Source organism: Balaenoptera musculus, chromosome 11, assembly GCF_009873245.2.
Source record: "Balaenoptera musculus isolate JJ_BM4_2016_0621 chromosome 11, mBalMus1.pri.v3, whole genome shotgun sequence".
NCBI classification, from domain to species: domain Eukaryota; kingdom Metazoa; phylum Chordata; class Mammalia; order Artiodactyla; family Balaenopteridae; genus Balaenoptera; species Balaenoptera musculus.
In genome coordinates this window covers 44667827-44682129 of record NC_045795.1, presented here as the reverse complement: position 1 = coordinate 44682129, position 14303 = coordinate 44667827, and the positions used below count along the sequence as shown (strand labels likewise).

The 14303-nt window shown below is 38.8% G+C and overlaps 1 protein-coding gene across 2 annotated transcripts in view; it reads right to left on the bottom strand.

The window, feature by feature from the left end:
• The window catches only part of PRIM2 (DNA primase subunit 2), a 291365-nt gene that overhangs the window by 214564 nt on the left and 62498 nt on the right, over positions 1-14303 (bottom strand). For both annotated transcript variants that reach the window (XM_036870754.1, XM_036870755.1), the window contains exons 6-7: positions 8626-8721; positions 6891-7028 (exon numbers count right to left, since the gene is read on the bottom strand). In XM_036870754.1, the coding sequence (XP_036726649.1) occupies positions 6891-7028; positions 8626-8721 (234 nt within the window). The remainder of the gene's footprint in view (positions 1-6890; positions 7029-8625; positions 8722-14303) is intronic.

Sequence of the window (14303 nt, the reverse complement as noted above, 5' to 3'; positions counted from 1 at the left end):
CTCAGTCCCTACCTGGAGAAGCTGAACAGAGCTTAGTCCCCACCCTGGAGAAGCTGAACAGGGCTCAGTCCCTACCTGGAGAAGCCTACATGTAAAACGTGTCATGGAACACTTGAGGGTGAATAAGAGAGCAGTAGAGGGGCAGAGGTATTTGACTGCGCCTGGGGAGAGGCAACAATCTATGAAAAAAAGGCACTGACTTTAAGGAGTTATGGGAGACCCACAGTGAAGAACCCAAGTCCTTCACCGATCAGCCACAAGAATTTTGGTAAGCCACCCAGCCTTTATGGGGCTAAACTTTCATGGGCAAAATGAAGAGGCCTGACTGGTAAGTTTTATTGAGAGCTCCTTATAAAAGAAAGCTAAGGCACTACCATACACAATAGGACAAACAAGCATGTCCACTGATAACTATAAACCTCAAGTTTGGATTCTAGGCGCCAAGAATGAGGGAAAGATAACACACAAATGATTATCACACAACTCTAAAATTCTGTGCTGCTCTAAAAATCCTATGTCGATGTGCTGCTAACATTTGCTAGCAACTAGAAATAAGTGAATCATTAAAATTCTTGCCACCAATAATTTCCATTAACACAAAGTGCAAAACTGTACTAAGCACCACAGGGAGAAATAAAAGGAAAAATCCAAACCCCTTAAAATTCTATTCTTTACATGAACTAGCCCCTTCAAATGAACACGTGAAAAATATATAGCACTTTGGAATTTTTTAAGCACCATATATATATATATATATATATATATATATATATATATATATAAATCTGATTTTTTTTCCAACGAATCTAAGCTAGCCTATTAAAAACCTAGAATATTTCACTAAAACAATAACTTCTACTCAATCCTATTTTGTGATGGTGCTAAAAGCCTCATTTTCTAAAATACTGGGTTGGCCAAAAAGTTTGTTTGGATTTTCCCGTAAGATGTTATGAAAAACCCGAACGAACTTTTTGGCCAACCCAATACAATGCATAGGAGAAAGATGCCAAGACTCACTTGTAATGACTTGTTCGTCTGTGGGATCCAGTGGGGCTGCCTGACCCCGCACCCTACCTTGAAATACTCACTTTGGTTACTAGGTCCTCTACAATCTAAAGAGCAACATTCAATTTAGCATTCTCAGTCAACAAGCATGTCTCAAAGTAAAAAGAGGATGTTTATTTTTTCCCCAAAAATGAATGGTTTTTCTGTTATCGATAGTTTCATGGCTTTTAACTGCACTGCTTTGTTTCCTAGAGCTCAGTACCAGGGGAGAATAAATGGGCTGATGCCTGAGAGTAAAAGCAGGGGTGAAGGATTAGCAGCTACACTGACTGGTCCACTGCAATCACTTTAAAATAATATTAAATAACCAGGAAGTAATATTGGAAAAGACATATTGATCAATCCAAAACCAAAGGAAATCAACTAGACACAAATAAGACAAGGAAAATTCTTATATGATTACAAAGTAAGTAACCATTCAAGAAAATTAATTATATTTAAGCACAGCTTAAGGAACTAAACTGAACACTGCTTTTAAAAAGAGGACAAAAGATTTAAGAGGATTCTAAGCTCTGTAGAAATAAAAAAATTACTTGATCAAGTGCCTACAAAGAATATTCTTCCAAAGCAACAAATACTTGGTGGGTCACAGATCCATCTACTATTCTAAACATGTGAAAAAGAAAATCCTTTTCAAAAAAAGAAAATCCTTACTTTCCTCTGTGACTCCAAGAAAGACCTGCTTACTTGCTGTCAGTTATTTCCTAGGGAGCTTCTCAAAAGTCCTCTTTCTATCTCTAAATTAGAATAAATATATTTTCTGAAAGTCTATTTTCTAAAGTTTTACCAGCACCTTCTAATGATGAATCTCACCCACAGAAAGTGAAATTAGTCACATAATGTGAGAAAAAAGAGAATCTGCCTTAAAGATATTCAGCTACAACTTAAGAAGCTGCCCGTTTTCTAAAAACAAAGCAAGCACGCTCCACCAGTCACAGAGAGTGGAAGTGTGTGAAAACCCAAGCTCGGCTGTGTGACCTCCTACGCCTCAGGGCTTCACTTTATCCTCCCCAGAAATCTAGACTTAAACCCAACTTCACACTTGCCATCACCATCTGGATGACTGACAAGCACCTCCCGCTTAACATGATCAGAGCAGAACTCCTGGTTTTAGCCTGTGGACTTCTCACACAGTCTTCCACATCGTGGTAAAAGACATCACCCTCTAATCAGTTACTCTGGCCAAGAGTCTGGGCAGTGCAACACAGTGGTCAGGAGTAAAGACTGAAGCCAGGCTGCACGGATGCAAACCCTGCCCTGGCTCCTCACTTAGCAGACTGTACGCCTCAGAGAGTGAAAATGGTACCCACCCCACAGGATTACTGTGAAGATGAAATGTGAAGCTCATGTGAAGCTCATGTGAAGCATTTAGAACAGCACCTGGCAAATATTAAATGTTCATTAAGTATAAGCTATCATTATTGTTTTTATCCTGATTTCCTCTTTTTCTCTCACACCCAGTCTGTCAACAGCACTTCAAGAAAGTAACTGAAATCCAGCGAGTTCTCTGAATCATCACCACCACAACCAGCCTCTTTCCAGCCACCATCTAGATTAAAGTGATAAACTTCTGAACTAGTCTTCCTACTGCCATTCTTTCTATACCCTCCAAAGTGGTTTGCAGCCACAGTAACCTATTTTAAATATAAATCAGATTATATCACTCCCTTTTCCAAAATCATCCAATGGTTTTCCACTACATTAGGCTAAAAATCAATCTCTCTACCCTGGTTTATTCAAAGTCCCGCATCGCTGCCGTCTCATCCTGTACGGCTCCTTGCTAGCTCACTACACTCCAGCATTGTGCAAAAATGCCACCCCTCTCTCCTTGGGGCCTTGGCATCAGTGACCGCTCCTGCCTGGAATGTACTTTCCTCTACTTTTGCTCTGCTGGCTCCTTCATGTCACATGTAATATTGTTATTGTTTATTTCTTTGGAAACTGGTATAAGTTTTATAAGAGAAGAAATTTCACCTATCCTATTAAGTATTATATCCCTAGTACTGAAAACAATACGTGGGTGAACAAATAAAAAGTTATTAAAAAAGAAAAAAAAAACATTAACTGAGAGAACTGGCTAAAGGTTCTAAAACTGTTATGTGAAGCAAAGAAATATATCTTTCCCTCATTCTTTTCCCTAAATGGTTATCAATTTATTGCATCTCAGCTCCAAATTCACCCTTTTTGCCTGCTCTGTAACTGGACCCTAATACACTTACCTTTCAATATTTCCTGAGTTTGAAGATCTAAATCCCCTGATAATACAACTACTCACAAAGGCACAGTTTTCATCAAAAGATCCTAAGAATCACAATTAGAAAACCCGAGATCCAGTTATGGCTGCAGCAATTACTGGCCAACAAGACACTGGACAAACTACCTGGCCTCTCTGAGCAGCACTTTCCTGGCCTGTGTGATGCAGATGGTCATCCTCGTCCATCTCAGAGGCTTGTTGTGAAGATCAAATGAGATCACACACAAGCAGTAAACTATGTGCAGACAGTAAGAGTCATCTTCATTATTCAGTATCTATCAGTCCAACAAAATGTTATTGGGCACTGACCCTATGTTACGTAGAGAGAAAAGTTTAATTAAGACCAAGCCCTTACTCTCAAAAAGCTTACATTGTAGTTGAGAAGAAAAACGCTAACTGGAGTAATCTCACTGCAGTTTGGTAGTGTGCAGAATGCTGTGGGGGCACAAAGGAGACAAACTCAGTACAATCCTGGGGCTCAGGGGGGCTTCCTGGAGGAAGCAGTGCCACAGCTGAGTCTCACGGATCAGCAGGGTGAGAAGAGAGCTCTTATCAAATGAGAGCATAATGCCCATCTTTTACTAGTCCTAAAGCATGCTCAAAAGCCAGATTTGTTATCTTATAATATAAATCATATGATCAAAGACTAACAACAAGCTTGTAGATGTCACCTGGGGTAAAATTCTTCTATCAACTTAGACTTCCCCCAGCACCATTTATTTCTTCCTCTACCACGAATTAGAGTACCTTTTTCTAAATCTTTAGGGCGATTCTTTTCATCCTACAAGAATATTTTCAAATTCTTTCAATTACATACTCCAAGTTCAAAACCTTCCTCACTGGAAAGTACAGTAATCAAGAAACCATCACAATGGGTTTAATTTCCCCTTTGCCACAGCCTAAAAGCAATACCTTCCCCTCCTCCCAGAGCTTCAGACTCCAAAGCTGTCAGGACAGCTTCCCAGGTAACCCCCTCCATCCACTCTCCTTCACGGCAAGGCAAAGGGCTCTATGGACAACCTCTCAACCAGACTCAGCCCTGACCTACCCAGGAGAAAGCCAAGCACTTTTTGGCCAACCCAGTATTTTAGAAAATGAGGCTTTTAGCACCAATACAAAATAGGATTGAGTAAAAGTTATCGTTCTCAGAAAAAAAACAATACCAGAAAAAATTATAAGTTTTAACTCAAAAGGAAAGGTTGGCCTTTGCTTATACGGACCAGTACAGCTTAAAAAGAGCCACAGCACATAACTTTGAAGTTATGTACTAAACACTAAGTACCCAAAAAAGTGTCCCAAAAAAGTACAAAAGAAAACTGCACTCAGATTAACGAACAACACTGAAAACTGTATTTTTAAGATGTTATCACTTAAGTGTCTGCTTTTAAACAAATCTCTTAAAAAGCACTGATTATGTCATTTATTTAACTCAGCTACCTCCAATTTCACCCAGCAGCAGGCTGTTTATTGTAGCACTAACCTAGTACTGCTTTTCCTAATTAAACATAAAGACTTTCTTCTACATTGCCCTCTACTGACACAAAATAACAATTTAGAACAGAAATCTAGGGGTTATATCTACCACAGGCCACACTAATTGTTAAGGGTCACATATGACATCCATCTCCAAGGAAAAAAAGACACAACCTTGAAGAAACAAAGGCTGTTCACAAAATTAATCATCTCACCAATAGTATTACTAGGAGAAAGAAAAAATGACAAAATTAACCATGAGTAGTAACAAATAAAAACCTACTTAAAGGGACTTTCCTGGTGGCGCAGTGATTAAGAATCCGCCTGCCAATGCAGGGGACGCAGGTTCGATCCCTGGTCTGGGAAGATCCCACATGCTGCAGAGCAACTAAGCCCATGTGCCACAGCTACTGAAGCCCACATGCCCTAGAGCCCGTGCACCACAACTACCAAGCCCACACACCACAACTACTGAAGCCCACGTGTTCTAGGGCCCGCATGCCACAACTACTGAGCCCGTGTGCTGCAACTACTGAAGCCCACGTGCCTAGAGCCCATGCTCTGCAACAAGAAGCCACCGCAATGAGAAAGTCTGTGCACAACGAAGAGTAGCCCTCACTCGCCGCAACTAGAGAAAGCCTGTGTGCAGCAATGAAGACCCAATACAGCCAAAAAAATAAATTAAAAAAAAACCTACTTAAAGACATAAATATAAGACATGATACCATAAAACTCCTAGAAGAGAACATAGGCAAAACATTCTCATACATAAATTATACCAATGTTTTATTAGGTCATTCTCCCAAGTCAATAGAAATAAAAGGAAAAATAAACAAATGGGACCTAATCAACCTTACAAGCAAAAGAAAGAAAAACCATCCTTGCACAGCAAAGGAAACCATCAACAAAACAAAAAGACAGCCTATGGACTGGGAGAAAATATTTGCAAATGATGCGACCAACAAGTGCTTAATTTCCAAAATACACAAACAGCTCATACAACTCAATAACAAAAAAACAAACAACCCAATCAAAAAATAGGCAGGAGATCTAAATAGACATTTCTCCAAAGAAGACATACAGATGGCCAATAGGCACATAAAAGGATGCTCATCATCACTAATTATTAGGAAAATGAAAATCAAAATTACAGTGAGGTATCACCTCACAACAGTCAGAATGGCCATCATTAAAAAGTCTACAAACAACAAATGCTAGAGAGGGTGTGGAGAAAAGTGAACCCTCCTACACTGTTGGTGGGAATTTAAGCTGGTGCAGCCACTATGGAAAACAGTATTGGAGGTTCCTTAAAAAACTAAAAATAGAGTTGCCTTATGATCCAGCAATCCCACTCCTACGCATATACCCAGACAAACCATAATTCAAAAAGATACATGTACCCCTATGTTCATAGCAGCATTACTAAAATAGCCAAGACATGGAAACAACCTAAATGTTCATCAACAGATGAGTGGATAAAGAAGATGTGTTACACATATAAAATGGAATGGAATGAAATAATGCCATTTGCAGCAACATGGATGGTTGCTAGAGATTATCACACTAAGTGAAGTAAGTCAGAAAGAGAAAGATAAATACCATATGACAGCACTTATATGTGCAATCTAAAATATGACACAAATGAGCTTATCTATGAAACAGAAACAGACTCACAGATATAGAGAATGGACTTGTGGTTGCCAAGGGGGAGGGATGGATTGGGAGTTTGGGGTTAGCAGACACAAACTATTATAGAATGGATAAACAACAAGGTCCTACACAGGGAACTATATTCAATACCCTGTGATAAACCATAACGGAAAAGAGTATATATATGCATAACTGAGTCACTATGCTGTACAGCAGAAATTAACACAACATTGTAAGTCAACTATACTTCAATAAAATAAATTTAAAAAAATTAAAACCTAGGAGTTCTACAAATAACAGTACAGCATCATAAGCAATCTGAATATTATAAAAATTAAATTATTTTTTAAGAAGTACAGAACAAAACTATCAAGAGTATGTAACTGAAAACATGAACATATGGAAATAAAGTAAACATGGAAATATGGAAACAAAGTAAAATACTTACAGCCAAAGCCTTGGACAGTTTGGTTCTAAATTCATTTAGGATGATAGCCACAATGTCCTTGAGTGGTACATAAGCAAAGCCATTTTCCAAATAGACTTTCCTTCCTCGGAACAAATCCAGAGCATCAGCAAAAGGGATCTGAATTCAGTGTGAAACAGGGAAAATAAGTCAGTACCTGTCATTACGAAATTCTCCTACGTCTTCATAAGTACTAAGGCTAAACAAAATCCCTCCTATGAGAAAGTCATTAGTCCCAGCAGATCAAAAGAAAAAAAAAGCAAGAAGATCAATTTATCCTCCTTGTAAGTAAACAATAGCATTAGGAAGGAGTTGCAGGCCAAAAATGTGTTGGTTTTAGAGTAGATCTTTCAAAAAATAATAAGCCAAGTTAAAATGCTTTATTTTCATTCTTAACTCATCAATTTACAAATTATAATCACCAGGATTTCAAATTCCCAGCTCAAGCCCTCTAGGTACACTGCATTCCCCTCACATGACATAGTCCACATTTTATTCTGCATCAAGTGGAATCCAATGTGTATACAGTACGTTCAGTGCTAAAAATTACTAGTAAGTAATTCCAAATTTCTTCATCTATGTTTCCACTCTTTCTCCAGAGAAATATATTGGAAAAGCTAATCTCAACACTAAGAAATGGAAATAATAATAAATGTCCAGTTTTGTCTTTAAAATAAGTACTTACCAATAAATATTTTTTTAAAAACCTAATAAATACTATTCTACTTACACTTTTTAAAGTCCTATGAACTATGGTAAAATTTTAAGAGATGAGCAGATTATGGTAATGGTATTAATAAATTGCAAAAATCATCCTTACTCTTCAACAGAGTTTTTCTACTGCTTAAAAATGAGGTAAAAAACTAGGTTAAAAAAAAAAAAATCCCCAAATACCCTATTTGCCCAAGTTTTATGGAAGAGTTAAATCTACACGCCCATAATTCTTCAATGTATTCAATGACACCACACAATAATCAGATCATGTGTTTTTACAGAAAGTTTCTAATTAATTTACAGATTTCTACATCCAGCACACAGTCCTTGCCCTGAAGCAGTTCACCACTTGGTTGAAGAACACAAGACGGACTCACGTGGACAGTGGCTCCCTGGCCCTGCCGGAGGACGGTGGCCAGACTGGGGCGGGGGTGGAGCGGGGGAGGTGGGGATGGAGTGCCCGTGGCGGCAGGACCCGCACCAGACGCCGGGCATGGGCGGCACGTAGCCGCCCCTCCCGTGCTTCGGGAGGTCCACAGCCCCGCAGCCCTGCACCAGGCTCACACAGGCAGGAGTCTGTGCTGAGGATGCGCGGATGGCGGTGAGGGGGCAGGGGGCAGGGGCCGGACCAGGGCAGGAGGAAGAAGGCCGGGGCCCCAAGGCACCCGGGAGGGAGGAGAGGCTCCCTCGCGGGGGCGGCATAGGGAACAAGGGCCCGGGGGAGAGGGGCGTTGCAGGGCTTCCCAGCCCCAGCGCAGCCCGAGGCTGAGCACTCTGAGGAGAGCGTCGCCCGCAACGGGTCGGCACCCGAGCAGCGCCAGGGGTCGGTGCAGCGCAGCCCGGGGCGGGGAGCAGCACATCCGGGGGGTGAAGACAACATCTGAACAGGAGGGGGAGAGGCTGCACCCACAAGAGGCTACACAAACACGTCAATAAAACACGGATAGAAGCTCAATGTGATACATTTAACAAAACCTAGGAAGTACTTTAAAAGCGTACCTACCTTATAAACTGACTCCAGCTCCAACTGAACACCACCTAAACTGTGTGATGAAGCCATAATATCCTGTTCTCGGAGAGTCTTCTCTTCATCACTTATCTAAAAGGAAACATATTTTATATCGTTTAAAAATTAAAACTCCGCATTCAGTTTCAGTAAAGCACTTTTCTGTTCTAGTGAAGACTCTATACTTTTTTAAAACTTTTAAAACCCTGATATCTCAAATCATTCCTAATATGATTATTAAGTCATTACTATCATTAATGAAGCCAAAATATGGAAGAAAACTTAAACTCAATATACTTTCAAATTTCTACTCTGCCAATTTCTGAGGACACATATCAAAAGAACAGTAGCAGAGAAACAATACCCTGAACTAGCTGCACCCACAGACTCATGAAAGGAGAAAATGAAAACCTTTCTGAAGAAATATACAATTCTTGGGCTTCCCTGGTGGCGCAGTGGTTGAGAGTCTGCCTGCCAGTGCAGGGGACACGGGTTCGAGCCCTGGTCTGGGAAGATCCCACATGCCACGGAGCAACTCGGACCGTGAGCCACAATTACTGAGCCTGCGCGTCTGGAGCCTGTGCTCCGCAACAAGAGAGGCCGCGATAATGAGAGGCCCACGCACTGCGATGAAGAGTGGCCCCCGCTTGCCGCAACTAGAAAAAGCCCTCGCACAGAAACGAAGACCCAACACAGTCATAAATAAATAAATAAATAAATAAATAAATAAACCCAAAGTTTAAAAAAAAGAAATATACAATTCTCCTAGGGCTCAGTATAGTCCTCCAAATAACTCCCCAAATACAATCTCTAGCACACAGAGAAAACACACACACAAGGAAACAAGACTCCATCAGTGGGAACCAGATTGGTAAAACCAAAAGAAAAGTATAAGGATTGGAAAAAAGAAACAAAATTGTCATTACTTACATATTATGTGATTAGAATCCTTAGAAAATCCAGAAAATCCACAGATAAATTATTAGACCTACTGACCCAATTAAGCAAGGATTCTGGCTACAATGTCATATACAGAAAAACCAACTGTATTTCTATCTGCCAGCAGCCCAGTTTAATAATGGATTTTTTTTAAAACTACCATTCATAATGGGATTAAAACTATCAAGTATTTAGGAATAAATCTAACAAAAGATGTTGAAGGCCTCTAGAAAAAAAAAAAAACATGTGAAACCTTACTGAAGGAAACTGGAGAAAACCTAAATAACCGAGAGACATCCATAAACATGCACCAGAAGATGTAATACTATAAATGTACCAATTCTCCTCAAATTAACCTGCAGAATCAATATACTCTCAAGCAAAATCACAATAGCTTATGTGTCTTTGTTGCTTCTAGAATGTATAGGGACACACAAAGTGCCAAGGAAAGCCAAGACAGAAAAAGACAGTCAACCCAATAGAAAAATGAGCAAAAGATATGAACACACACTTTACAACTGAGAAAATTTGAAGGGCCAATAAATACGATCATATCTCGTCTTATTGCACTTTGCTTTACTGTGCCTCCCAGATATAACTTTTTTTTTTTTTAAACAAATTGAAGGTTTGTGGCAACCCTGTGTTGAGGAAGTCTATTGGCACCATTTTTCCAACAGTATTTGCTCACTTCGTGTCTCTGTCACATTTTCGTAACTCTCAAAATATTTCAAACATTTTCATTATTATTATATTTGAGAGCACTGAACAAACAAACATGTATCATCAAAATCAGTGCAAGAGAGTCATCAACTGAAAACTACCACTTTAATTCCTTTTTGGTAATGAACAGGATAAAAATACAAAAACTAAAAATGTAATATAACTAGATGTCATGAGAAGTCTCATAGGCAAAAATTTTAAAGGGTGTCAGCACACATTATATATAATCAACACTCATTCTAGAGTGTTTAAATTGAGTTTTAGCAATAGCAAATATTTCTCTAAGAGCTAACACCAGATTATTCTCCTTTAGTATTGGCTTTGTGTACATATACCTGTTGAGAGTAACTTCTCTACTTAATTGACTATTTACCTTTTACTTCGCATTCCATAGGACAAATCCTTCGAAGCTCAAATATACCACCAGATACACAATGCAGAGACTATTTGAGAAGAGGCAGGTATGTTTCAGAGCCAAGCTGTAATTCTCAAACAGCAACTGATAGAGTGAGAAACTGACCAGGGAGACATGGTGAAAGGGAACAAGATATCTGTACATCCTCGTGATGATCTTTCACTATCTTTAAGTGATTTCCAATTTAAATATAAAAAGTATTTCAGATTTGTGCAGTGAACACTTACTTATTTGAAATTAAATAAAAATTAAATACACATGCCTGTTCTCCCCACCATTAATGGGGATAATCATAGGTGATTGCATGGACTGTTTTTTGCCCAAATGGTTTTGACTGGATCTGGCAATACTGAAGTTGAGGCCAAATGTGTTAACCCACCACGTCCCTTTTACAGTCACTTATTATAGCAACAAAGAATTAGATAACTTTGAACATACAGATGTTTGCCATGATAATATCTGGGGTTTTAACTGAACAAATCCCACAGCAATATATAAGAACCACTAAGACTTCTCCACGAATATAGGGGAATATAGTACCTCTCTTTCCCTAAACTCAACTCAAATATTTGTATTAACAATACCACAGGTGTTTATAAGCAATTAACTGCTCACCAAGTAACTGTCAGGTAAGCAGGGGAAGCACAGTTCATCTCAACTGTCATACAACAGAATACTTTACTTACAAGAGACTTAATGCTCCAAACACTCTTCTGCCTTAGGTATACAGTCAAGGCTCAATTTAAACAAAATTCAAGGTCTTGAATGAAAACTAGAGTAGATTATTAAAGAATGTGGTAAGACTGTCTTTCACTGAAATCTTCCCCCACCCCCCCAAAAAAAAAGAAAAAAAATTATCTAGACTTTACTTAGATTAGAAATAATGAATAAAATTCTAAGGGATTCAATGTGTTTCTAAACTGTTCACCCAAAGTAACTGGGTGCATTCCGAATAATGCACGTTCTAGCTGAAATTAATGTCATTTCCTACATGATAGCCTTTCAGTAAATATTGTTTTTCCTTGGCGAATTAAAAAGTTCATCCATTTGCCACAGACATCTAAACCTTCATTTAGCTATTTAATAATAAACAAAATAAGAGAATTGTCACTGAAAAATGTTGGATGTCTGTCTGAAACTTTATTAATTAGTACAAACTTCTACTGACTTCATTATTTCAAATTTCTAAAATAATCTTGAGTATTCTCTTCTGCTTCTGGTATAAAAACTACTGGGAAAAATATGAGCATATTTCACTTTCTCAGGCTCCCCTAATGAGGTTAACTACTGGATGCCTAGAAAAAAACTCATTCTCTAAAAGAGCAAGACAAAATTAAACAGCTTCCTGCTTCTACTAACAAAGGATCTCATGTAAGAGTTAAAAACAGCTACAGTGGAACAATTATAAAAGCAGAGGAACTGAGTAGAAAGTATATAGTTTTTGTAACTGCAGAAACCTAAGTTCAAATCTTAAAAAAGTGAATTAACCTCTTCATACCTCAGTTTCTCCATTGGTAAAAGGAAGAAAATAATACCTGTTTCATGAACTTTTTTGTCAGAATTAAGTAAAATAAAGTATGTAAAGTGTCTAGAATAGGCCTAACATATAGCATGCCTTTAATAAATGGTAAATATTTATTATTACTATCAGTAATGTACATTTTGATTAGCTTGTTTTCCAGGAACACAGTGAAACATTTTTGATCCACATGATCATGATAAGATGGCAAAGTTGGAAGATCCTGAGCTCACCTCCTCCTACAAACACACCAAAACTACACCTATATATACAACAACTCTCTCTGAGAATGACCTGAAGACTAGCAGAAGAGCTCTTGTACAATTAAGGATATAAAGAAAAAAACACACTGAGTAGGGTAGGAGGGGCAGAGACACTATCTAGTCAAGACCCACATCTCCAGAGCAGCAAGCCACAAGCAGGAGGAGATATCACAAACTCAGAGGTCCTCCCTCAGGAGCGAAGGGTTTGAGCCCCATATTGGGCACACCAGACCCAGGGACTGGCACCGGGTAGGTGAGCCCACTTAACTAGCTTTGAAAACCAGCAGGGCTTATGCACAGGAGAGCTGAAGGAAACTGAAATTCCACTCTTAAAGGGCTCACACACAAACTCACTCACTGGGAGTCCCAGCACAGAGGCTGCAGTTTAAAAAGAGCCTGGTGCTCTAGACAGCTTGCCAAGGCCACGCCAGCAAACCCCAGGTCCACTCCAGCATCAACCATTCCACCAAGGCAGCAGCCCCAACATGTCCTGGAAAAGCCCCAGCCCATCCCCACTACAACTCCACCTGGCCTGCCAAAGCTGACCAGCACATACAGTCTACACTGGGGATACTCCTATACAAGACCACACCTCCAAAACCAAGAGACATAACATTTCACCTAATTCACAGAAACAAACACAGAAAGTCAAACAAAATGAGGAGACAGAGAAATTTGTTCCAAACAAAAGAACAAAATAAAATCCCAGAGGAAAATCCTAATGAAATGGAGATAAGTAATTTACCTGATAAAGAGTTCAAAGCAATGGTCACAAAGATGCTCGCAGAACTCAAGAGAAGAATGGAGGAACACAATGAGAACTTCACAAAGAGTTAGAATACATAAGAAAGAACCAATCAGAGCTAAAGAATACAACAACTGAAATGAAAAATACATTAGAGGAAATACACAGCATTTTAGATGATACATAAGACCACATAAGCAACAAGGAAGAGAGAATAGTGAAACTCAACCAATCAGAACAGAAAAAAGAAAAATGAACTTTTAAAAATGGGAATAATTTAAGGGAACTCTAGGACAACATCAAGTGCACTAACATTCACATTATGGGCCCAGAAGGAGAAAGGGGCAGAAAACCTATTCAATAAAATAATGGCTGACAACTTCCCCAGACTGGGAAAAAAACACACATGCTGGTCCAGGAAGCATAAAATCCCAAACAAGATGAACCCAAGAGATCCACACCAAGACATATCATAATTAAAATGGGAAAAGTTAAAGATAGGGAGAGAAATTTTAAGGCAGCAAGAGAAAAACAGTGAGTCACATACAAAGGAACCCCCAAAAGGCTGACTTTTCAGCAGAAACTTTGCAGACCACAGGGGAGTGGCATGTTGCATTTAAAGTAACGAAAGAAAAAAACTTACAACCAAGAACACCCAGGAAGGCTATTGTTCAGAATCAAAGGAGAGTTAAAGAGATTCCCAGACAAGCAAAAACTAAGAGTTCATCACCACTAAACCAGCCTTACAAATGTTAAAGGGTCCTTAAGCAGAAAAGGCTGTAACTAGAAATAAGAAAATATATGAAAGAAAAAAACCTCACAGCTAAAGGCAAATACATAGTAAAGACAGTGGGTCATCCATTTAAAAAGCTAGTATGAACATTAAAAGAAAAAAGTCATAAAATCAACTATAATTACAATAAGCAATTAAGAGACACACAAGTAAAAAGATGTAAAATATGACACCAAAAACACTAAATGTAGATGGGAGGAGTAAAAAAGTAATGCTTTTAGAATGCATTCAAACTTAAGCAAACATCAGGTTAAAACATAGACATACATATATATATATAT